This window comes from Hylobates moloch, unplaced genomic scaffold (genome assembly GCF_009828535.3).
Source record: "Hylobates moloch isolate HMO894 unplaced genomic scaffold, HMol_V3 SCAFFOLD_10, whole genome shotgun sequence".
Classification (NCBI taxonomy): Eukaryota; Metazoa; Chordata; class Mammalia; order Primates; family Hylobatidae; genus Hylobates; species Hylobates moloch.
In genome coordinates this window covers 110,043,956-110,070,720 of record NW_026652285.1, presented here as the reverse complement: position 1 = coordinate 110,070,720, position 26,765 = coordinate 110,043,956, and the positions used below count along the sequence as shown (strand labels likewise).

The window sequence follows — 26,765 nt, the reverse complement described above, 5'->3', positions numbered from 1 at the left end:
AACAAGGCCAAGCAGCGTCCCTGGAGAAGCCGAGAGCCCCCTGTGAGAGGCATGGATGCCCAGTGACCCTCAGGCAGGGCTGCTCGGGAATGGAAGGATCCACCCTCAACTGAGACCACTGGACCCTACAGCTCTGACCTGGGCCTGGCTGTGCAGACCACCAGGTGTGAGATGTGGCAGGAAAGCTGTGCCCCCTGCAGTCTAGCGCAGAGCACCCCAGCAAGCCCAGGGGAATATACAAGCAGCTTGGAAAGTCCCAACACACCTGGCCACAAAGTCCCAGAGCCCCTCTGCATGGGTCACAAAGGTCTCAGGCTCCCCACATGAGGGGCTCGGGCCCAGGGAGGAGGCCCCAGAGATGGGACTGCTGGCACCCACACCCTAGATCTGGGAGGGGAGGCTACCCAGGCACACACCTTGCTCCCCAGGAGACCAAAGTGAGAGCACTTTGCAAGGAACAAGTACAAGAAATGCAAATGGTAAAACTTTCAGAGAAAGAGATCTGAAATCCTCCAACATCCTGTCTGCCCTCTCACTCTCCCTAGGAACGGACGCCCTCAGCCACACATACTCAGCCTCCACTCTGAGGCCCAGAAAGGGCATTCATTCGTATACTCTTGTATCATGCATCCTACCAGCAGGCACTGGTGCTGTTTTGAGCCAGCATGGGGACAGAGTTCACCCTTTTCCCCAGGAGTTCACAAGCTGAGGGGGAAACAGACAGATCACTAAAACCACGTTTTGTCTTCTAAGAGGATAGTGTGCTATGGGAGCAGAGGGAGGGAGAGCAAGTCTGGTGAGCTGCATAAGGCCCCCCAGGGGCTCACAGGATGGCAAGGCCTGACGGTGCCCCTCTTAACCACTCAAGCCTCAGTTTTGAAGGTTCTGGCAATGTATTGAGGGCAGGTCCTTGAAGAATGGACAGCCGAGGTGCACAGAACCCACGATGAGCCCCTGCGAAGCTGCTCTAGGCTGGGCGGCCACACCTCCTTGCCTCTGGCAAGCCTGTCCTACCCACTGAGCAAGCCTCCCTCAGGCCCAGCCCGGCTGTCAGGGACACTGCCCACATTTCCCTCCAGCCGTTTTTCCCTCAGTGACACAATGAAGCCAGGAACTCCAGGAAACCGCAGAGAAGACACAGCAGCGGTCTATGGTCAGGGATGCCTGTAGCCTCACCAACGCCTAGACACTCCCAGCCCCGCGCTCCCGCACAGCAGACACGCGACTGGGCTGTGCAGCCCCACCCCTACCCCACTGCCTGCCAACAGCCTCTCACGGGGAAGAACAGGCCTAGTCACTGGGTCAGGAGGAAGTCCTTGGCCCCCACCTGACCCCCAAGGGTGGGAAAACCTTAGCTGGAGGACTCAAGAGAGACACTGAACTCAGGCCCAAGCAAAGTCCCGAGGTACCACCCTGTGGGCCCCAGGACATGTCAATCAGGAGCTGGGACAGGCAGTTCCATGTACACAAGCTGCTTCTCGACCTGCAGCCGCCCAGGGAGCCTGAGCCGGAGCTCCCTTGGCTCCTTTTGCTTCTGATGCCCGCACCATCTCCCTGTTCGCAAATCGTAGATTTCAATGTCAAGTTTGGGAAACTGTAGCCCAGAGTTCCACCCCAACACAGCCACTCTCCCACCCATGCTTCCAGGTGACCTGCGGTCCCATCTCTCCCACTGTGGAGCTGTCAGATCCTGCAGCTCAGGGAACCCTCACACTCCTGGGAAGAGCAGCTGAGGCCCTCTGGTCTACAGAGCAGGGCTCAGCCGGCCAGCTAGGGCCCTGGTGAGGCCACCATCACAGCGGGACACAGTGACAGCCAGGCTGGAACTGGGAGCTGGGACAGTTCTTCTCTGGAGTCGGAAAAGGCTTTCCTGGGTGCCTCGGCAGCTTCAGGCAAACAGGGCCCTCAAGGGGAGACTGAGGCCCTTCAGGGAGCCCCAAACAGGCCCTGTCTCCAGATCAGCTGTAGACGCCCAGCAGGGTGAGTGCAGCTGACCCCTGGGGTCGGGAGGGCTGAAGCACTACCTGACAGGACATAAAACATGGGTGGACTCTTTGGTTTTGATCCTCTTTGTGAAGTAAGACCACAGAGCAACAGTGTATTCCACACGGGACAGAGAGTCCAAGGCTGTGACAGACCAGGCCTGGAGAGGCCCATCCTGGCCCCGGTCCTGAGGCTGTGAAGGACCAGCTCTGGAGGAGCCCATCCTGGCCCCTGTGCTGAGGTTTGTGGAACAGAACTGCAGATAGTTCACTCCACGGAAGGGCATGAATGCATCCAGACTCACCCAATTGTAAAGAAAAATGAAGGTAACAAGGGGAACCCAGGGAGGGTAAGAAGCCAGGACTCTCCCCTCAGGAATCCGGGGCAGAATCAGCAGCCACGTGGTGGAAAGGAGCGTGGGGCTAAGTCCCCTGTCTGTGGGTCTGAAGCCCTCTCGGGGGAGGACACCCATTTGCCTGGCCTGATTCACCCCTGGTCGCCCCACATATATGCTGCCCTGGGTGCCTCGGACCCCTCAACCAGTCTCACACTACGCTGAGGGACGGGGTCTAGCAGATCCAGCTGTGCTTTCTGGAACCCAGGGGCTGGAGAGGCCACCCTCCAGCTCTGGACACACCCCAGGCCCCCACAGAGGCCCTTGGGGGCAGACTAGGGCTATGGGATACTTTGGGCAACATGGGGGTGGGTCCCGTCCCACTCAGGGTGGCCCCAGGGCATGGACCAGGGTTTCCAGGCTGAGAGCAGAGATGCTCAGGAAGCACCTGAGGGACAGACGGGGATACGTACACAGCGCCGTGGTGAGCCGCCGCGGCTGGTTGTAATGCACCATGGCCACACACAGTGTGTTCAGGGCCACCACGCACAGCACCACCCAGTAGAAGCTCTGAGCCTTCACCATGCGCCGGATAAAAAAGCGGAACATCTTCTCCTTCCTCCGGAAGTATGACGAGCTCTCTGTCTTCCCGCTCTTGAGGCTGGCGCGGGCGAAGGGGGATCCTGAGGGGATGGGGGGTTACTGAGGATGTGGGGACCACTGGGCACCCGCCTACCCAACCTGTGGACCCCCACAGATGCACCCTGGAGGACACCTGCCCCCAGCCCCAGCCGGTCACAGACAATTGTGCCAGTGACCCCTGTGACCTCCACTTCACAGCTGAGGGAACCAAGGCCCTGATGATCTCCATGGTTACTGGGTGCCAGATGTGAGAGCGGGACTGAAGTGGATGATCCGCACTCACTTCTCTGGTCCCCAGCATCCCTGGCCACCTTCTAGGAGCACACCCCGATGCCTCCAGGCTACTCTCCATGAGCACCCCAAGCTTTTTCCCCTGAAGACATAAATCTGAGTTAGTCCCTCCCCAGATCCCATCTCTTCAGCATAGCCCACAGAGCCCTGCAGCATCTGGCCCTCACTCTCTCTCCCTCACGGACTCAGGGGTCAGCACCCATGGGCTGCCTATTTTCTAAGTAGTTTTCCTGGAACACAGCCAAGCTCATCGGTTTACGCATGGTCCGTGGCTGTTCAATGTCCGCAACACTTACTGTTGGAAACTTTGTCCACCTGCTCCAGCCTGACTGCTTCTCTACCCTGCTCACCACCCAACCCAGCAGCCTTTTCCCATGTCCACGCACACCACTCCTGCTGTGTCCTGGCCCTTCACGCAGTATCCCAAGTGTGAAATGCGTCCCTCACTGGACTCCTTCCCACACACCTTCAGGTCTCAGCATTAACGTCACCTGCACAGACACCTGCTCTGGGCACACCGTTTAGAACAGGGCCCTCAGCTCAACTCCAACAGTGGCCCTGACCACATCACCACCTGTCACTGTGTTTTATTGTTGACCTGTTCCATGCCCAACTCCCAGATAAGACTGTAGGCTCCATGAGGACAGGGCCACATTGTCTTTTTCACCACTGAGCCCCTCACACTGAGAGGGGCTTGATCAATGCTTAAAAACTGAGGGAAGGGTCTCTATGAGGATTCAGGTGTGTGTCTGTACAGGAGCTGGCTGTGTGTCTCTGCAGGAGAGCACATCTGCCTGTGTAAGGGCTTCTTAGTTTGTGCACTAAGCCTGGCCATGTGTGTGCCTCTCAGTGTTCTCAGAGAGCAGACAGCTATGCCCCAGCCATGGGTCTCTCAGTGGGCTTTGAATACCTGGGTTTGAGAATGGGGTCCCTGTGTGAGGATGTGGGGAGCAGTGTATGCTACGTGTACTTTCTGTGTCTTTGTACACACATGAATATGTGTGCACACCCAGGTTCTCAGTGGCACAAAAGAGCAGGGGCGGTGTGGGCATGTGTGCTATGCACATTTTCTGTTTGTACACATGTGCATTTGTGTGCACACCCAGGCTCTCAGTGGCACGCAAGAGAGGAAGTGTGTGAGCATGCTTACTATGAGCACTGTGTGTTTGTACACACATGCATATGTGTGCACACCGAGGCTTTCAGTGGCACGGGAGAGGGGGATGTGTGGGCTTGTGTGCTATGTGCACTTTCTGTGTGTTCGTACACGTGTGTACGTGTGCACACCCAGGCTCACTCAGTGGCATGTGGCCGGCCCTGCTGAAGGCCAGGGATGACCACTCCCCACAGAGGCAGCAGTAGGGCAGAAGGGAGGCAGGTGTGCAGTGCAGATAAGGAGGGGCACACACACGGGCAGAGCTGTGCATAGAACGAGCCCACTCTGAACCCCCCATGCACCCACACACAGTTGCGCAGGAACACAGGAGTCACACACACACATGCTTCACAGCCCACATCCAGCCTGACTGCGCTCACTTTTGAAGATCCAATGAGATGCTCACACAGACGCACTCCTCAGCGCACATGAGACACACACCTGTGAACACAAACAGGGCCACTCTGGGAAGGAGGGAAAGAGAACACGTGACTCATGTAAACCACTGTGTCTTCACACACACGTGGCCAGGAAGACAAGCAACAAATTCTCCAAAGGGGACTCTGTGGCCATCCCCACCAGCCAGTAAGAACCAGTCAGCCTCTGCTATGAGAAAGGCCTCATAGAAATGCTGCCCTTTCACAATGGGCCACAGCCCCCGTACACACACATCTTCCTGTGCCACACAACACAAGACAACCACACACATCCTCGCCTGTCACAGGCACAACCATAGTCATGCCAACAGCCATATTTGCACAGAACCACACTCCCCAGACATTGCCCTTAAAGTCCACCAGTTCCTTGCTGTAAACATCCACTTTAGAGAAGCCAAAGGCACCAGAGCGAGGGGACTGAGCAAGACCCAACAGAGGGACTCCTGCTCCAGAGGCCCTGGGGGAGAGAGCTGGGTGCAGCCCCTCACATCCCAGCTCAGCAACCCCAGCAGCACCCAAGACAGATGCGTTTGTTCCCTGGGGATGGGGCACAGGTCCCTAAGGACAGCAAGCAGCCACTGTGGGCTCCAGTCTGCTCCAGTAAAAGCAGAGAGTCTACAGGAAACGCAGAAACATCTCTGGAATCACAGCTTTGGGAAAACCAAGAGAGATTGGGCTTCTTTTCAGCTTCCTGCATTTTCCAGGGTTCACTTAATTAGCATATATTCTTTATAATGAAAAAGCTTATTTCAAGAAAAATGATATGACATCTTCAAGCTAGGGAGAAATTCCATATTACATTAACCTATGAATGATAACACAGTGAAGTACTGCTGAGAATACGGCCTGACTGCTGCAAATACTTAGATTTCTTTCTCTTGTGCCCTAAGGCAGAGTCTTTGCTAGTCCTGGGTAACCCCCATTTGTTCAAAAAATGTGTACAAATTGTGCCAGGCCCTGACCAACGCACAGAAAACACAAAATGACCAAGATCCGTCCCTGTTCTCAATAACCCTTCTAGAGGCCAGTGGGGAGACAGACAGGAAAGTGTGTTTCCTTCCAGTGCAGCTGCTGTATTTGCCACACGGGGCAACAAAAGTGATGTGAGGCTAAAGCACAAGCTGATGGAGGCCCTAATGGCTGTCACCCCCAGCCCTTGTGCACATCACGCAGCCTGGAGATTCCTCAACTGAAAACAGAGCAGTCACCTGTACCTCACAAGGTGGTGTGGGATTCAATGAGACAGCACAGGGCCAAGCTCAGCGGGGCTCAACCAGCTGACAGGCGTCAGGGCAGACAGGGTGACACGGGTTATGGGCAAGCCTGGGCTGGTGACACAGCCAGTCCTCAGGCAGAGGGCAGTCAAGGGCACCAAGCAGTGCTGAGAATGTGGAGATTCAAGCACGGTTTCGTCTCCTCCCCACCAGGCCCCAGGCCCCAAGCCCACCCTGAACCAACAGCGGAGGCCAGTGGGTCCTGAATGCAAGTGAATCCTTGGTGTCTGCTGGGTACCCAGAAGGAAAAGTCAACAAAGGCCCAGAGATCCAAATATAGCAACAAACAACTCAAAATAAAACAAAACTAAAAGAGAGAGAAAAAAACTTTTAGAGAAGAAATAAAATTCTCTTCTGAAACCATTCAGCAGACGAAAAAAAGGGGAGTTCAGTCAAGCACAAGCAGCATCTCCAACGTGGAGGTGAACGCGAGCTCAAGGAAGAGGGCATGGACTGACAGGAGCAGAGCAAGTGATGCCACATGAAACAGGAGGGGCTCCAGATGCAGGAGATCAAGAAAAGGAGACAGAATAATGAGACAAACGGAGGGAAGCACTCCACGCCAGAGGGGCCCTGAGCCTGCACTTTGAGGGGCAGACAGAGAGCAAGTCACTGACAAAGGAAAAGCATCCAAGTGTCCGATGCCTCATCTGCAACAGGAAATGAGAGAGAGAGAGAGACGTTTGCAGCAGGCACAGCAGCCTGGATCTCGCTCCTCAGTGGGGAACAAGGAAGGGCACCTGAGTGTACACAGGAACTCAAAGAGTCAGCCACCACCCACACCCCCATTCATTTCAGGGGAGAGCAGCCGAGTGACAGGACAGAGTTAAAACGGAGGAGACAGTCCTGCAGTGAGCAAGGACTGAAAAGAACAGGAGATGCTAAGGTAAACCTAGGTGAGTGAGGGTAGGGCTCTGAGAGTGGGCAACGAGAATGATAGCTGAGGGCCCCTGGGCATAGAGGAGCCTGTGGGGGCAGCCTGAAGGGACTGGCGACACTCAAGAATGAAAAGTGAACACCGTCAAACCAGGATGCGGAGGCAGGGCAAGTACTGGAAAGGCTGTGACTTACTGGGTATGGGTGGAGGCAGAATAAAGGGAAACAGGGCAATTTAGTGATGGAACTAGTACATCTTGGTAGTAAAGCTGCTAAAGAAACAAAAACAGTAAAGAGGTACGTTGACAATTATGAGAGCAGGGAAGGGAAGGTAACCTTTTGTGGAACAGAAGAATTAGAGAGTAAAAATAAGCAAGGGAGGAGAGGAGCAATAAATAGCAACTTGATTAAAGCAACAAAACTTGGGATGAAGAATAGAGTCAAACATTATACTAAATAGAGGGAGACTGGATTTACCCATTACTATTAGAAACAGAGACCATACAACTGTTTTTTGTTTTTGTTTTTGTTTTTTTTAAAAAAAAAAAGCAAAACCACCAAGCCAGGCATGGTGGTGCACACCTATAGTCCCAGCTACTCAGGAGGCTGAGACAGGAGGATCATCCTGGGCAACATAACTCTGTCTCTTAAATAAATAAATAAAATTTTAAAAAATTGGCTGGGTGTGGTGGCTCACGCCTGTAATCCCAGCACTTTGGGAGGCCGAGGTGGGCAGATCACGAGATCAAGAGATCAAGACCGTCCTGGCTAACATGGTGAAACCACATATCTACTAATTAAAAAAAATTTTGGCCAGGCACAGTGGCTCACGCCTGTAACCCCAGCACTTTCAGAGGCCGAGGCAGGCAGATCACGAGGTCAGCAGATCGAGACCATCCTGGCTAACACAGTAAAACCCGGTCTCTACTAAACAAAATGCAAAAAATTAGCTGGGCCTGGTGGCGGGCGCCTGTAGTCCCAGCTACTCAGGAGGCTGAGGCAGGAGAATGGCATGAACCCGGGAGGCAGAGCTTGCAGTGAGCCGAGATCAAGCCACTGCACTCCAGCCTGGGCGACAGAGCAAAACTCTGTCTCAAAAAAAAAAAAAAAAAAAATTTAAAAGGCAGAACCCAGATAAATACAATTTACAAGAACACTTAAAATGATTAAAAAAAAGCTGCAAATGAAAGGAAAAGAAAGGTGCCAGGCAAATGCAAGTTAAAAACGAAAACCAAGCCGGGCGCGGTGGCTCAAGCCTGTAATCCCAGCACTTTGGGAGGCTGAGGCGGGTGGATCACGAGGTCAGGAGATCGAGACCATCCTGGCTAACACGGTGAAACCCCGTCTCTACTAAAAACACAAAAAATTAGCCGGGCGTGTTGGCGGGCGCCTGTATTCCCAGCTACTCGGGAGGCTGAGGCAGGAGAATGGCGTGAACCCAGGAGGTGGACGTTGCGGTGAGCCGAGATGGCGCCACTGCACTCCAGCCTGGGGGACAGAGAAAGACTCCGTCTCAAAAAAAAAAAAAAAAAAAAAAAACAAAAAAAAAAAAACGAAAACCAGTGATAGCAACAAAAAGTAGAACCAATGACATTTGATGTCGACAAGGTGCAACTGTCCAGCAGAGGAACTGCACAGATTAAGAAGATATTGTGTGATGAAATAAAGCATAATTTAGGAAGAAGATGTAAGAATCATAAACTTTATATTGCCCAAACTATATAGTCACTAAATATATAAACAAAAGTCACTAGAAATACAAGAGGAACTTCATAAAAAACAAAATGAGCTGGGCACGGTGGCTCACGCCTGTAATCCTCACACTTTGGGAGGCCAAGGTGGGCGGATCATGAGGTCAGAGTTCAAGACCAGCCTGGCCAACCTGGTGAAACCCTGTCTCTACTAAAAATACAAAAATTAGCTGGGTGTGGTGGTGGGCACCTGTAATCCCTCTGAGGGAGGAGAATCGTTTGAACCCAGGAGGCGGAGGTTGCAATGAGCCGAGATCACACCATTGCATTCCAGCCTAGGCGACAGGGTTAGACTCTGTCTTAAATAAATAAATAAATAAATAAAATGAAGTAGGACTACAGGCACGCACCACCATGCTCAGCTAAGTTTTTAATTTCTTTGTAGAGGTGGGATCTCACTATGTTATCCAGGCTTGTCTCGAACTCCTGGCCTCAAGCAATCCTCTGGCCTCAGCCTCTCAAACTACTAGGATTACAGGCATAAGCCACCGCACCTGGCCAATACACTTGATTTTAATAAATATACCTATAATCCAATATCTTTTAAACACAGGACACAGGAGGGGCACGGCAGGCCACCACCTTGGTCATTCAGGCTTCTCAGCCATTCCAGCCTGTGGGACTTGGAAAGCACAAACTGATCAGGGGACGAAGGCATCTCCAAAACAGCACAGCTGCTCTATCAAAAAGCAGCCAGGCCGCTTCTTTAAATGGGTCCTTGATCCCATTCCTCCTGACTGGGTAAGACTTCCCAACTGGGTCTCCAGCCACCTCCTACAGGCACATTCAGGCCAGCAATAGGTCAGCACTCCCTGGGACAGAGCTTATAGAGGATGGGGCAGGATGCCATCTTTGCTGTTTCATGACCTTCACTGGTGATACCACTAAGTATGGGGAAAACCAAGGCAACTAGGCTCTGGAGTGGACCCACAGAAACCTGCAGCAGCCCTAGGGAAGAGAGGCCAGACTGCTAAAAGGAAAGCAAACAAACAGAAAACAACAACAACAACAAAACACAAAAACCCCATCCAAAGGTCAGCAACCTCACAGATCAAAGGTGGATAAGCCCACAAAGATGAGAAATAATCAACATAAAAATGCTTAAAACTCAAAAAGTCAGAGTGCCCCTTTTCTTCCAAATGACTGCAACACCTCTCCAGCAAGGGCTCAGAACTGGGCTGAAACTGAGATTGTTGAAATGACAGAAGTAGGCTTCAGAAGGTGGATAATAATGAACTTCACTTATGAAGCTATAAGAGCATGTGGTAACCCAATGCAAAGAAGCTAAGAATCATGATAAAACAATACAGGAAATGACAGCCAATATAGCCAGTTTAGAGAGGAATATAACCAACCTGCTAGAGCTGAAAAACACACTACAAGAACTTCACGATGCAATCACAAGTATTAATAGCAGAATAGATCAAGCAGAGGAAAGAATCTCAGAGCTGGAAGACTATTTTTCTGAAATAAGACAGGCAGACAAAAATAGAGAAAAAAGAGTGAAAAGAAATGAACAAAACCTCTGAGAAATATGGGATTATGTAAAGAGACTGAATCTATGACTGATTAGGATACCTTAAAGAGACAGGGAGATTGGAACAAGTTGGAAAATGTACTTCAGGATATCATCCATGCATTTCAGCCTAGGCGACAGGCTCAACCTAGCAAGACTGGCCAACATTCAAATTCAGGAAATGCAGAGAACCCCAGTAAAATACTCCATGAGAAGACCATCCCCAAGACACATAATCATCAGACTCTCCAAGGTTGAAGTGAAGGAAAGAATGTTAAGGGCAGCCACAGAGAAAGGCCAGGTCACCTGCAAATGGAATCCCATCAGACTAACAGTGGACCTCTCAGTGGAAACCCTACAAGCTAGAAGAGATTGGAGGCCAATATTCAACATTCTTAAAGAAAAGAACTTCAAATCCAGAATTTCATATCTGGCCAAATCAAGCTTCATAAGTGAAGGAGAAATAAGATCCTTTTCAGGCAAGCAAATGCTGAGGGAATTCGTTATTACCAGACCTGCCCTACAAGGGGTCCTGATGGAAGCACTAAATATGGAAAGGAAAAACCATTACTAGCCACTGCAAAAACAAACTGAAGTAAACAGACCAGTGACACTATGAAGAAACCACATAAAAAGTCTGCAAAATAACCAGCTAGCATCATGATGACAGGATCAAATTCACACATAACAATACCAACTTTAGGCGGGCCATGGTGGCTCATGACTGTAATCCCAGCACCTTGGGAGGCCAAGGCAGGCAGATCATTTGAGGTCTGGAGTTCAACCAGCCTGGCCAACATGGTGAAATCTCATCTCTACTAAAAATACAAAAAACTTAGCCAGGTGTGGTGGCACATGCCTGTAGTCCCAGAGATACTTGGAAGGCTGAGGCAGGAGAATCACTTGAACTTGGGAGGCGGAGGTTGCAGTGAGCTGAGATCATGCCACTGCACTCCAGCCTGGGCGACAGAGTGAGACTGTCTCAAATAATAATAATAATAATAATACTAACTTTAAATATAAATAGGCTAAATGCACCAATTAAAAGATGCAGAGTGGCAAGCAGGATAAAGAACCAAGACCCATCAGTATGTTGTCTTCAAAAGACCCACCTCACATGCAAAGACACACATGGGCTCAAGATAAAGGGATGGAGGAAAATTTACCAAGCAAATGGAAAACAGTTTTTCTAAGAGTAGGGGTTGCAATCCTAGTTTCTGACAAAACAGACTTTAAATCAACAAAGATCAAAAAAGATGATGAAGGGTATTACACGGTGGTGAAGGGTATTACATAGTGGTAAAGGGTTCAATTCAACAAGAAGAGCTAAGTGTCCTAAATATACATGTACCCAATACAGGAGTACCTAGATTCACAAAGCAAGTTCTTCAAGACTTCAGAGACTTAGACTCTCACACAATAATACTGGGAGACTTTAACAACCTACCAACAATATTAGACAGATCGTCAAGACAGAAAATCAACAAAGACATTCAGGAGTTGAACTCAGCTCTGGATCAAGTGGACCTGATAGATATATACAGAACTCTCCACCCAAAGACAATGTAATATACATTCTTCTCATTGCCACACGACACTTACTCTAAAATTGATCACGTAATTGGAAGTAAAACACTCCTCGGCAAATGCAAAAGAACTGAAATAACAACAGTCTCTAAGACCACGGTACAATCAAATTAGAACTCAAGATTAAGAAATTCACTCAAAACCACACAACTACATGCAAAATGAACAACCTGCTCCTGAATGAATTTTGGGTAAATAATGAAATTAATGCAGAAATCAAAAAGTTCTTTGAAACTAATGAGAACAAAGATATAACATACCAGAATCTCTGGGACACAGCTAAAGCAGTGTTAAGAGGGAAATTTATAGCACTAAATGCCCATACCAAAAAGAAAGATCTCAAGTTAACAACCTAACATCACAATTAAAAGAACTAGAGAACCAAGAGCAAACAAACCCCAAAGCTAGCAGAAAACAAGAAATAACTAAGATCAGAGCTGAACTGAAGGAGATAGAGAAATGAAAAATCCATTAAAAAAATCAGTGAAAACAGGAGCTAGTTTGTTGAAAAAAAAATTAATAAAATAGATAGACCACTAGCTAGACTAAAAAAAAGAGGAGAAGATTCAAATAAACACAATCAGAAATGATAAAGGAGATACCAGCACTGACCCCACAGAAATACAGACAACCATCAGAGAATACTATAAACACCTCTATGCACATAAACTAGAAAATCTAGAAGAAATGAATAAATTCCTGGACACATACACCTTCCTAAGATTGAACCAGGAATAAACTGAATCCCTGAAAAGACCAATAATGAGGTCTAAAATTGAGGCAGTAATAAATAGGCTACCAATCAAAAAAAGCCCAGGTCCAGATGGACTCACAGCTCAATTCTCCCAGAGGTACAAAAACGAGCTAGTACCAATTCTACTGAAACTATTCTAAACAATTGTAAAGGAAGGACTCCTCCCTAACTCATTCTATGAGACCAGCATCATCCTCATACCAAAACCTGACAGATACAACAAAAAAAAGAAAACTTCAGACTGATATCCTAGATGAACATTGATGCAAAAATCCCCAACAAAATACTGGCAAACCAAATCCAGCAACACATCAAAAAGCTTATCCACCACAATCAAGTAGGCTTCATCCCTGGGATGCAACGTTGGTTCAACATACCCAAATCAATAAATGTGATTCATCACATAAACAGATCTAAAGATAAAAACCACATGATTATCTGAATAGATGCAGAAAAGACCTTCAATAAAATTCAACATCCCTTCATGTTAAAAACTCTTATTAAACTAGATATTAAAGGGACACATGGCAGAATAATAAGAGACATATATGACAAAGCCATAGCCAATATCATCATGAATGGGCAAAAGCTAGAAGCATTCCCCTTGAAAACCTGCACAAGACAAGGATGTCTGTCACCACTCCTATCCAACATAGTATTGGAAGTTCTGGCCAGAGCAATCTGGCAAGATAAAGAAATAAAGCGTATTTACATAGAAAGGGAAAAAGTCAAACTATCTTTGTTTGCAGATGCCATCATCTGAGCCCAAAATCTTCTCAAGCTGATAAGTAACTTCAGCAAAGTCTCAGGATACAAAATCAATGTTCAAAAATCGCCAGCATTCTTATACACCAACAACAGGCAAGCGGAGAGCCAAATCATACATGAACTCCCATTTGCAATCGCCACAAAAAAATAAAAATAAAATACCTAGGAATAAAGCTAAGATGTATTCCATATTATTAAATAGAATACCCTACTTAATAAATGGTGCTGGGAGAACAAACAACCCCATTAAAAAGTAGGCAAAGGACATGAACGGACACTTCTCAAAAGAAGACATACGTGTGGCCAACAAACACGAAAAAAAGCTCAACATCACTGATTATTAGAGAAACACAAATCAAAACCAATATGAGATATCATCTCACCCCAATCAGAATGGCTATTATTAAAAAAAAAAAAAAAAAAAAAAAAAAAAAAACCATGCTGGAGAGGTTGTGGAGAAAAAGGAACACTTTACACAGTCTCCAGAGAGACCCTTATACCACAGAAGCCAGAGGGTGTCACCCGTCTGCAAACCACCAGGGCGGCCCGGGGTCCTGGCTGGAACTGAGCCTGTCTGACTCTCAGGTTTCTTCGACCGCTCCTGACAGCCCATGGCACCTCACTCCAGCCGCACTGGCCTCCAAGACGTTCCCCACACCTGGGTGCCAAGCACAGTCTTGCCTCAGGGTCTTGGCACTCGTTGCCTGGAATGTCCTTTCCCAGAGGTCCCTCAGACCGACCTCACCTCTCCCCTGACCTCCCCCCTCTCCTCTGGGCATCCCTCAGGCTGATCTCCCCTCTCTGGCGGCGTCTCACGTCTCCCCTCTCCCGGGTGTCCCTCAGGCCGACCTCCCCTCCCCCTCCCCCGACTCAGGCCAACCTTCCCTCCCCGCCCCACTCCCCACCCCCGCGTCCCTCAGGCCACCCCCCCCCCCCCCCCCCCCGCCCCGGCCAACCTTCCCTCCCCGCCCCACTCCCCACCCCCGCGTCCCTCAGGCCAACCTCCCCTCTCTCTCCGGGTCAGCCTGAGAGTCGTTCCTCAGGCCGACCTCCCCTCCCGCGGCGTCCCTCAGGCCGACCTCCCCTCCCCCGGCGTCCCTCAGGCCGACCTCCTCACTTCCTGCAACTCTCACTCAAAGGCAGTCTTTTTCCTCAGGCCTTCTATGGCCGTGGATTTCTGGCACCGCCCCCCTCCACACGCTTCCACTCCTGCCTTCCTGACCTCTTCCTCCTCTGGACAGGGGCTCTGGCATGTGGCATATTTTCCTTACTATCTTATTTGTTGTTTGATGCCCCCGCTGGACGGAAACTCCAACGATGAAGGGCCTTTATTATGGGTTTCTCCAGTGTGGTGGCCCCCATGCCTCCGTTGCTGGCACGTGGCGGGCACTGGATAGACATCTGCTGAGTGAGGCACAAGCACTGGACACAGGCAAGGTTAAGAGAATCGCCAGAGAGCCGGTGCACAGCGCCACAGAAAGGGATCCGAACACCCAGAGAACGAGGTGATTTCCTAACAAAGCCTAAGTCACAACACTGGTCCAAATCCTTTTTTTTTTTCTTTTTGGGATTATGTAGATTCACAGTTTTATCTCATCTATAAAAAAGATAATGGCCAGGCGCGGTGGCTCACGCTTGTAATCCCAGCACTTTGGGAGGCCGAGGCGGGCGGATCACGAGGTCAGGAGATCGAGACCACGGTGAAACCCCGTCTCTACTAAAAATACAAAAAATCAGCCGGGCGTGGTGGCGGGCGCCTGTAGTCCCAGCTACTCGGAGAGGCTGAGGCAGGAGAATGGCGTGAACCCGGGAGGTGCAGCTTGCAGTGAGCCGAGATTGTGCCACTGCACTCCAGCCTGGGCGACAGAGCGAGACTCTGTCTCAAAAAAAAAAAAAAAAAAAGATAATTCCAACATTATTTAAATGATTCCAAACCATAGATAAAGACATTTTAACTCTTCAATTCATTTTACAAAATCAGAATAAAAACTCTAGATAAAACAGCAATAGAAGGAAACTATTTAGCTACCACAATCATATAATAAATTGTTTAAAATTATAAGATGGACCAGGCGTGGTGGCTCACACCTGTAATCTCAGCACTTTGGGAGGCCAAGGTGGGTAGATCACCTGAGGTCAGGAGTTCGAGAACAGCCAAGCCAACATGGTGAAACCCTGTCTTTCCTAAAAATACAAAAAATTAGCTGGGCAGTTGGTGCATGCCTGTAATCCCAGCTACTCAGGATGCTGAGGCAGGAGAATCACTAGAACCTGGGAGACGGAGGTTCTCCCAGTGAGATCTTGCAGTGAGCCGAGATCACACCATTGCACTCCAGCCTGGGCAACAAGAGCAAAATTTTTGTCTCAAAAAAAATTAATTAAATAAAATAAAATTTTAAGATGATAAAACATTCAGATCTATGATATACATTGGTATCTCATTATTGTCAAAATAAATACAAAATAATTTACAAATAAACTCAATAGAAAACTGTATAGCATATGGGAAGAGTCACCAAAGGCCAAGTCCAGACACGGAACAAACATTTAGAAAGAGGGCCAGCATCACAGACAGTAGGAGAAAGGAAAATTGTAGTGCCAAAGAAATATTACTCTACACTCATCAAATTGGCCTCAAACTGGGAAAAATCAAAAGGAGCCGTCACATAGCACTGGATGAGGGCGAAGGTCGGCCTGTACTGTGGATGGAATGTGGGGTCGCACAGAACTCTGAACAGTACCACACCCTCACCCTCGGCACCTGCTCCTGGGAATCTGCCCCACAGAGAAAAGCACTAGTGAGGAAGGACAGCCATTCACAAAGACTTGGGGGCAGTATTTTTCATAGTGAGATAAAAGCAGACGAGCAACTGAACAACTCCAGTGACTCCGCATCAGCAACGCCAGGTTGCACCCGACAAAGGGGACCAGAATCAGACAAATTGATTAGGAACTGTTTAGGAAAGGGACTGATGAGACAAGTTTGTATTAAATCATTTTTGTAACAGGAGAAGACTCCAAAACTCTACATGCATATTTGTGTGTGAATGTCTGAGTGTTTGTGTGTGTTATCTGAGGTGAGCATGGAGAAATAGAGAAGGGTACATTCGAAGTTGTTAACAGGAGTTTCCTAGTGCTGAGTGAGAACAGAAAAGGTCCAGTTTAAGTGTATGTGCGTGTACGCATGAGTGTGTGTGTGTTTCCTGTTTTATTAAAGAGTTCTGTCTCATACATGTAACAATATAATGGTAGACATCTTCTAAATCTGGTCCACTCACAGACTGCTGTACAGCAAGGAAGTCCAGATTGGATCTGACTTGGTGTCTCAAAATGAAGCAAGGCCCAGGCACTTCTGGAACCAGAATCTGGTACCAGATAGAGAGGAAGGGAACCGACACAGCTCTGTTGGATAAATTAACCAGAATGTTCCTTGTATTATTTGAGAGGTAGGGGATGACACAAGGGCCTCAGAGGCAGCAGGTCCAGAAAGTGAAAAACAGACAGGGGCTGAAGAGAGAGGTGGCCCTACAGAGTCCTCCAGCCTTGGGATATGGCTAAGGGCCCTATGTCCACATGGGGGTCACAAAGCCAGGAGCAGCAAACTGTCTGAAAGGAGCCTGCAGGCGTTTAGGCAAGAAGGGGAGTCCAACAGTGGCTGGGTAGCAGGGGAAGCGGAGCATGCACTCCATGTCCAGCTCAAGCCTGGCAGAGCTGGAGGGACACCCTGAGACTCACCAACAGCACAGAGATCTGCAAACCGGTCCTCTCCCTCCTCTGCGTGGATCAGGTCATTTCTGCTCTTCTTGGTGGCCGCTCTCTTCAGCACTGCTTTAAACAAAGGATGGGAGAGACTGCCTGAGCTGCAGCCCTCAGGCCACCTGCCTCAGCGGGGCATGGGATCACACTCCCCCTAGGATCGGTGACCTCTCCTGAGCTCCTGTCCTGAACTGGGGCTTAGGCTGAGGCCGGAAGATTGTGGGCCCCCTTGGGTCCCTCCCAGTCCCCAGAGCTGAAGGGACAAGGAATTTTGAGGGTGAGGGGTCCCCGCTTTCCCTTCCTTCCAAAATGAGGCCAGTGGGGAGGCCTGGCCACCAGGCAAACCAGGCAACATCCATCTGGGGCAAGGCCAGGACTACAATGGGGACAGCATAGACCTGCTCAGAGCCGCAGGCATGGAGCCGGCTGAGATTGCCACAGATGTGCCCATGCTGTCTGACCCTGACCTGAGCAGTGGGTGTGCAGAGAGGGGAACCTTCCTGCTGCTGCAGCTGTGCTGGTAACCAGTGCCAGCAACCACAGCAATGGGGCCCGAGCTCCCTCTCGTGGCCCCAGGTTGTGCCATGAGCCTTCCCATGGTCTCTGGGAGCAGCAGCACCCCAAGCCCTGGGGATAGACACAGCTCGGTTTAAACTTGCAATGTGGGCCTGTGTCAGGTGCCAGGGTCAGACACCATGGCCCTAGTCTGTGTTCACGTGATGGCTGTGCAGGTGCCTGGCACTGCCGAGAGCACCTTGCGTGTGAAACATGCAAGCGGGCACGTGTCGCCACCCACGTGGCCACCAGAGCTCTCCGCCACACAGGAGTACCAGCGAGTGCCACCTACCGTCCAAAGGGGACTTCTCCTCTGCATTCCTGTCCTCCTCGGCCAGCATGACTTCCTCTGCGAGGGGAACACAGCCTCAGGTCAGAGCCCTCCTGACCCCAGGAATGCCCCAGGACAGAGGCACACCTCTGTCTGGAAGGCCCTGCCTTCTCAGCTCTTTTTTTTTTTTTTGAGATGGAGTCTCGCTCTGTCGCCCAGGCTGGGGTGCAGTGGCGCAATCTTGGCTCACTGCAACCTCCACCTTCCGGGTTCAAGTGATTCTCCTGCCTCAGCCTCCCCACTGGGATTACAGGGATGTGCCACCACGCCCGGCTAATTTTTGTATTTTTAGTAGAGACGGGGTTTCACCATGTTGGCCAAGATGGTCTTGAACTCCTGACCTCAGGTGATCCGCCCGCCTCGGCCTCCCAAAGTGCTGGGATTATAGGCGTGAGCCACCGCACCTTGCCGCCTTATCGGCTGTTAGACTTCCAGAAGCCAGCAGGGCCCACAGCTGAGCTTTTTCTACTGGGACAGACGGTGCCCTGTGAAGAGGACTCAGTCGCCTTGTGTCTGCCCATCCCTACACACACGTCGCCTCCCTGAGAACAGCTGTGCCACAGGCGAGTTCATCTCTGAGGAGGCACTTGGGAAACCTTAGGAGGTGGGAGTGGATGCCCCATGTGGAGGCAAGAGCGCTGGCCTGGGGCGAGGGGAGGGAGTCCAGGCTTGACAAAACCCAGAGTCAGGGCACAGAAGGGACCTGGCTGAGACTAATGGGGAAAGACCAGCTTTGGGCTGGGCCATGGCAGAGTCCTCCATTTAAAAGGCCACTGTCCTCAGAGCCATATGGTTGCCTGGTGCCAGGCCCCTGGGTGAGCTAGAGAGAAATCCCTTCTCACTCTGCTCACTACAAAGTCCCTTCAGGCTCTACCCAGCAGCCAGGGCACCCCAGCTGGCAGCAGAGCAGAATTGGGGACAGAGAACTAACAGTGGCCGGCCAGGAGTGCAGTGGCTCCCACGGGCCCTCACCCGCCTTGAAGATCCACTCCAGGTAGCCGTTGAGCTCTCGCTCGATCTGCTGCTGCCGGCGCAGCTTCAGGAAGGCGCGGCGGTTCTCCACCCTCTCTCGCTCCTTGGCAAACTCCCTACCATGCACGGGCCGGAAAAGCAAGATCAGGTGAGTGCAAGCCCCACAGGTGTGCAGCCCCAGAGACAAAAAGGACCAGGGAAAGCCTGAGACAGGAGACGCAGGCTGCAGGCGGCCGCTTCAGGCAGGCCCCTGCCACCCCAGCCTCTTCTAACCTGAGCGCTCCAGATGAGCACTCCAGAGCACCAGGCAGCTCCCTGGGCACCCGGAGGGCCTCCATGAACAGCCCAGGTGGCCCTCCGTCCTCAGACTCCTGTGGCACTTAGGGACAGTGTCTTGGTCCCCAGAGGGGCAGTTCGAGAGAGCAGGGACAATTTCACAGCCCCTGCCTACAGCAACCTAGGCATGCGCCTCCTCCCTCCCCTCGTGCCAGGCTCTGTTATCTGCTGTCCTCCAGAGAGCTCCTGGCAACAATCTCCAGAGGAGAAGGTTCACTTTGCTTCCTCTGTTGGTTCAGATGCAAAGCCTCTGTGGGAAGGAGGAGGGACAGACAGGGACAGGGAAGAAGGGACTGGGTCAGGGCAGGCCAGAGGCAGAAGGAAAATACTGCAGAGTCCATGTAGCCTCCTCAACCAAGACTCTGAGGCTCACAGTGAGCAGGAGAGGAGACCTTCTATCATTGGCCCCCGACATCTCGCCCCAGCCCCGCCTGAGCCTTCACAGCTGTCATGGTGACCAGCAGAGAACACTTGCCCTTCCAGCTTAGCACCCTTACGCCAGCCCCAGCCTCCTGGCCAAGCTTTAAGGTTCACAGTGCCAGAAGCAAGCCATTCTCTCTCTCTCTCTCTCTCTCTCTCTCTCTCTCTCTCTCTCACACACACACACACACACACACACACAAGCTTCTGGGCTTGCTGGAGTGGGTGTGGCAGGCGTGACTCCCAGCACACACAGCCCCGGTACAACAGTCCCTGGCTCTGACCACGACTGACCCTGGGCGCAGGACCAGTGTCTGCCAGGCACTGAACTGCTACAGCCCAGGCAGTGCAAGGTGACCAGACCTGCCCAGGTGCACCCTCCCATCTGGGCATCCCAAGTCCCAAATCTACAGGAAGGCAGGGTCCACTGTGGCCTCCCTACCCAGGCCAATCCCTGTGGCCATGCCCTGAGAATGAGAGGGCCTGGGGGACAGGGGAAGGGCAAGGACATCACTGCTTGAATTGATCTGAGAGCTACCAGCAGCAACTCCCCCCAGCAGTCTGGCCCGCTCCACAGAGTAGCTGCTTCTCACACAGTGGCCGGCAGCAGGGCCAGCCCTCCCTGAGCTTCTGTCCTCGCTGGGCGAGAAGGGGCAGGATAGGGGCCACCTATTCCGCTTCTCTGGGATGCTGTGAGGATGGGAGCTCTGGGAATGGAGAGAGAGAGGCCGAATTAGCCCCAAGCTGGCCCCCCCTGCAGCTCTCGCCCAGACATGGCAGAGCCGTGGCTTTTCCCACAGAGCAAGGCTGGGAAGGCGGCCTCTTACCACTGCCACCCCAGGATGCAGGACCCACATGGGGGGTGCTGGCCCCTGGCTTGGGGGCCCTCTGCTGGGCCTGTGGGCCAGAGGGAGGGTTCAGCTGGGCTGATGGGAGGACCATCACATATCCCATTCTCCCCAGAGGCCGGGATCCTCACAGTGGGGAAGGAGCGGGAAATAGCAAGCAGGCCCTGCCTTGGGCCTCCCCTCCAGCCCCTCAGGCTGTTCTGCACATTCCCTAGAGGGACGGAGAAGGAAGCCCTGAGCAGGCTGCCCTCCTACCTCCCCTTGAACCCACCTATGCTCCTGCCAGGCTTTCCACCAGGCAGCGTTCTCAGTGCCCTTGGCACCAGGCAGCATCCTCAGCACAGTCCAGGCACCTCACAAGCCTGGCTGCTGCCAGTCCCCTGCCAGCCCCTGTGCCCTCTCCCCACAACACCCTCTGACTCCAGCTCCAAGCATCTCTGCAATACACAGGCCACAACCCTCTGTCCACTGTGCCTCCACCCCAGCTGTTCTCTGCCTGGAAGACCCTCCTCCTTCCTTAGCCTGGCTCATTCCTAGGCCCCCAGTTGGGTCTCAGCTGAGATGTCCCTCCCCCCGTGCCTCCTCCGAGCCCTAAGCCTCCGCCGGCTACCGGGCCAGGCTAGGAGTTCTATTTCCATCCCCTGAGCCGGTCGCTTGCTGGTTCCCATGGAGGCTCTTGGAGAGGCCTGCTAGTAACAATCACACCCCTTATGGGACAGGGCCAAAACCAAAGGCACGATCTCCCGCTGGAGCCCAGAGGCTTCGGCTCCAGCCATCCCCACTCTGGCTGCTCCTGTCTTGCTCAGCGTGGCAGAACTCCCAGGTTCACCAGGCTCTATCCCAAGCCCGGCTCGGAGCCGTGGGCCTGAGCAGGGATCATAGGGAGCACAACGGGGAGATGTACTCCTCCAGCCTCACAGGGGAGCTGAGGCCAAGGTGGGAGGAGGAAGCCAGGCAGGCCTGATGCCTTCCACCTCCTTCCTAGCACAACTCCTTGCCCTGTGGTAGGGCAGGAGCCCCAAATACCAACCTCAGTCAGGCCCCATACATGGCATCTCTTCAGCTCTCAGCCCCAGGGTGGGACAGGAGGGGCTGTGTGCCCACAGGCCCACCTGGCCATGCCCGCCTACCACATCCCACTCCCAGAGAGGACTCTTTCTCCACCTTCTCCACGATGGACGATGGACCCCCAGCCCTGAGCCCTCTCTCTCACCCTCCCCTGGAGTAGCTTGGCACAAAGAGGTGACCTGAGAGGAAGTACACACGAGCGGTCAGGGCCAGGGTGGCGAGCCCAGTGGTGACTTCTGCAGAGATCAGGGTGCTCCCAGTTATTTCTCACCACGGTAACAGAGGGGCTCTCTGTGGCCACAGAGGCTACTCAGAAACCATCCCAGACCACACCTCCATCTACCAAGACCACACTTCCCATCACAGACCACACCTCCCATCCACCCAGACCAACCTCCCAATACAGACCACACCTCCGATCCCCCCAGACCAACCTCCCATTACAGACCACACCTCCCATTACGACCGCACCTCCCATCACAGACGACACCTCCTGTCTACCAAGATGAGTAGCGGCAGCTGCTCTCCCATGGCAGAGACCAAGGAAAGGCCAAGGGTATGATAGAGATAAGGGGCCAAGGGGCTGATCAAGGACAGGTCAGGATGGTGGCACAAAGGAAGGGCTACCAGAACCCAGAACACCAGGGGCAACCACCACAAAGGGCACCCATGGGCCAGGCCCCCCACCCCAAGTGTCACACGTGCCCCTGTTGACCCCTCAGCTGAGAACACAGAGGGGCACCTGCACATCCCCCACATGGTCTCTCACCCCGAGAGCACGCCCAGCACCAGGTTGAGCATGAAGAAGGAGCCGATGATGATGAGAGGGATGAAGTAGAGCCAGTTCCAGGTGTTGCCGGCCGCATCGTTTGTCTGGAAGCAAGGAGAGGGAGATGAGGAAGGACAGAGACAAAACACACAGTCCCGGCCACAGAAGCACCCCCAGCCCCCAACAGGCCTCCTTCTCAGAAGCACACACCTGGTAGGGTCCAGGCAGTGGGGAGGCCAGTCAGGGGGAGGTCCAAGCATGGGGCTGGAGTTCAGGCAGCACCCACAGGCAGACGTGCCCTTGCTGGCAGAGTTCTCTCTGGACTGCAGCTCCCAGAGGACCAGGGACACTCAGTGCTGCCAGCCACTGCCTGGCAACACTCAAAAGCCAAGCGGTAGGCCCAGGGAGCCACGGCTGTGTGGATGCCCCGAGGTGGCATGAGCCCCCAACCTCTGCCAGACACCTCCCTGGCTACCAGACATCCTGGGCAGCTCCAAAGCCATGTCCTCCTGAAGGCGGCCCACAGGCCCAAGTCCACATCAGACCCAAGTCCACATGCAGCAGCTCCCACAGCTGAGAGGCAACAGTGGGCCCATCTGCATTTTCAGTTTTACCACATGCCTGGCCTGAGACAGCGCCCAGCACTCAGGCGTGATCTGAATAGCTGAAAGCAAAGAGGGACCTTCTTTCCCACATCTTTTGCTTTTTATAGCACAGCCCACAAAAGGGTGCGCTCCTTTGAACCCAATCTGATTCCATAGTTGTTTCGTTTTTATGCATTCCCAGGGGATGTGGCTAAGGGGTGTAGAGAACCTCTTTCTCCCTGCGAGTCTGGTGCTGGAGAGAAACCAGGAGGGTGGTGGGTGCCAAGGGAGGCAGCCCCTAGTCCCGTTCCTGGACGCTTGTCTTCAGAGGCCGTTCACAAGACATGGGACGGGCTCCACCAAGACAGAGGCAGGAGGACAGTCGGGGCGCTGCCCTGTAGTGGGCGCTGATCTCCAGGTGCTGCTGTTGGCATTCCTACCCTCCAGTGTCTGCCAGCCTGGTGGATTTACAGCCTCCACCCCTGCATGGACTGAAGCTCGTGGTTCCCGACCCTCAGACACTGATTCCAGGCTGGCCCCTGAGATTCCTGGATCTGAAACCAGAAGTGACATTCAGAATCTCAGCTGCAGCTGCAGTTCAGGTTCCTAGACCACACCTCTGTCCAGACTCACATGCAACTCAGATCTGTGGACTGGGCGGCCACCAAAGCCACCAACTTCCCGCAAGTACACCCTCAAACCTGCCCTCCCTTCTTGAGAAAAAAGAGATATCGCTGCTGTAGCCTCAGCCCCTCTCACCTGCTCAAGTACTGGCTCCTGCAATTTCCCTCCCCAATGGAGTGTTCCCATCAGTAGCCAACTGGCTCTAATTCCTCTCATCTTAAAAAACAGGACTTCCATTTCTGGGAAGATGGAGCAGACATACTCTGCCATATTGTTCCCACTAAGTGGAATTAACATACTGAAAATTATTCATAAAGCAAACACAGAATGACTCTAAAAGGTGGAGAAAATAGGACAGACTAGCTAGGACCCCAGGATATAAGGTGCGTTTCCGGGGTTTTCTTCTTGCCTCCTATATCCCACATTTGGAGCTGATGAAGCCTAAAACTTGGAAATGCCCAAGGGGCACAGACGACAAAAAAAAAGCACCAGCAAAAGCCAGCTCTCCCTAACCAAGGCAGCCTAGCAGGACAGGGAGCTCTCAGACAACCCACAGAAAATGCTGGCTCCATCTCCATCCCTCCCTTCCAGCAAAGACCCAGAGGAGCACCTAGACTGCAATGAGGCATCCAAATCCCCTCACCCTCCATGGGGTGCTGTCAGAGAAAGCCAAGTAGGAGATGGAACGTTCCTCCTCAGCAGGGGTTATCATGGCCCCCCAGCCCCAGCCCACCTCTGCGGTACTAGTGAAGACCACACGGGACACCTTGACGTCCATTTACACAGGCAGTAGGGGCACCCCCTGCTGCTAGGGAGCTGTCAGAAGGGCCTTGTGGAGTCAGGACTTTTACCCCCATCCAGCAGTCATGAAGCCGCCCACCCACACACAGTGTGCAGAAACCACGTGGAGAACAAGAACGAGGCACTTCTAACCCTCCCAGCCAGGAAAGTTCCCTTGAGGCATGGTGGGAAGCCAGACCTGCCACCCCAGCCCAGCAGTAAGGAGAACACGCTACCATATGTCAACAGAGGCCAAGTGGGGAACGTAGACTTCTGCACTCACCAGCAACAAGACAGCAGCCCTCCTCCTTCCCTGACAGCCAACGCAGAATGCTTAACTGAGATCCAAGGTCCCATGCCGAAAGGCCAAAAATGGCCAGTTTTCAACAGAAACTCACTCGACATACTAAGAACCAGGAAGAGCACAAATTTCTTAGATGCTGTGATGGTTAATGTTGTGTCAACTTAGCTGGGCCACGGGATACTCAGATACTTGGTCAAGTACACCTGATGGTACCTTGCAGATACTTCTACAAAGGTGCTCTGAGATAAGATTATCACTTTAATCCAGAGTGAAGACCACTGCTCTCTGTAATGTAGGTGGACCTCATTCAACCCACATTCAAGACCAACCCTCCTCTGGGTAAGGGAAAAGCCTCCAGCAGGTGCCTCTGGATTTCACCTCTGCCGGCCACCGCCATCGGGAACTGCACCATCAGCTCTCCATGTGCGGACAGCACCCAAGCCCGCCAGGCAGAACCACAGATGTGGACGTGCCAGCCTCTGTGATCACATGAGCCAGTTCCTCATGATAAATCTCCCTCTACACACACACACACACCACACACATGCACCACACACGACACACACATGCATACACCACACACACACACGCACACCACACATACCAGATACACATACACCATACACAAACACTGGACACACAAGCGCACACACCACACACACGCACATCACACACACCAACACCAAACACACACACACTACACACCTACACGCACACCATACGTATACCACACACACCACACACAAAGGACACGCAAGCACACACACCAGACACACACACGCACCACACACCACACACACCACACACATGCATACATACACCACACACACACTCACACCACACATACCAGACACACATACACCATACACACACACTGGACACACAAGTGCACACACCACACACATGCATGCCACACACACCAACACCAAACACACACACACTACACACACACTATACATACACCACACACACCAGACACACATACACCACACACACAGGACACACAAGTGCACACACCAGACACACGCACCACACACCACACACACACACACCACACATACCAGACACACATATACCATACACACACACTGGTCACACAAGCGCACACACCACAAACACCACACACTACATGCACACCATATGTACACCACACACACCAGACACACACCACACACAAAGGACATGCAAGCGCACACACCAGACACACACCTGCACCACACACCACACACACACGCCCACACCACACACACACCACACACGCCAGATGTGCACACACCACACACATCAGATGCAGATACACCACACACACACACTGGACACACAGCCACCACACACATGCACACACCAAACACACCACACACACACCACACACACTACACACATACTTCACATCCACACACACACCACACACATGTATACACCACACACACAACACACATACACCAAACACCAGACACACACCAGACACACACCACACACATGCATGCCACAGACCAGACACAAACACACCACAGACACACCACAGACACACCACAAACACACACACACCACACACATCACACACACCACACATAATAGACACAAATACACCACATACACACACTAGACACAAGTGCACACACCACACACACACCACACACATACCACATGCACCAGATACAGGCACACACCACATACACCACACATACTACACATACCACATACACCACACACACTACACACACCACATACACCACACACACACCAGACACACACACACCAGACACACACACATGCACACCACGCACACCAGACACAACACACGACACACACACACCAAATACCTTTCTACAAAGGTGTTGTTTTTTTATTCTGGGCATGTCCTTAACCTTGCCAAAATAAAATTCTGAATTGATTGAGACTTGTCTCTGATAACTTTTTGGATTACAGAACCAAAGGGAAAATTTAGAGCTAAAAAAAAAAAATCAAAAATCTCAATGAAAATGCATAACAAGAGAATGGAGGGGATGTGGAAGGAATCCGTGAACAGTAAGAAAATAAAGAACAATA

At 51.8% G+C, this 26,765-nt stretch overlaps 1 protein-coding gene across 23 annotated transcripts in view; it reads right to left on the bottom strand.

Annotated features, from left to right (window-relative positions):
- Window positions 1–26,765, bottom strand: part of CACNA1B (calcium voltage-gated channel subunit alpha1 B) — a 244,247-nt gene that overhangs the window by 144,087 nt on the left and 73,395 nt on the right. For 20 of the 23 annotated variants that reach the window (XR_009215330.1, XR_009215331.1, XR_009215329.1 and 17 more), the window contains 5 exons: window positions 22,425–22,528; window positions 18,984–19,099; window positions 17,973–18,029; window positions 17,105–17,197; window positions 2,791–3,000 (listed from right to left, as the gene is read on the bottom strand). Coding sequence is in view for 19 of the 23 variants with exons in the window: in XM_058445703.1 (XP_058301686.1) it covers window positions 2,791–3,000; window positions 17,105–17,197; window positions 17,973–18,029; window positions 18,984–19,099; window positions 22,425–22,528 (580 nt within the window). In the remaining 4 variants the exon portion in view is untranslated. The remainder of the gene's footprint in view (window positions 1–2,790; window positions 3,001–17,104; window positions 17,198–17,972; window positions 18,030–18,983; window positions 19,100–22,424; window positions 22,529–26,765) is intronic. The other 3 variants (XM_058445704.1, XM_058445710.1, XM_058445713.1) reach the window with 1 other exon arrangement.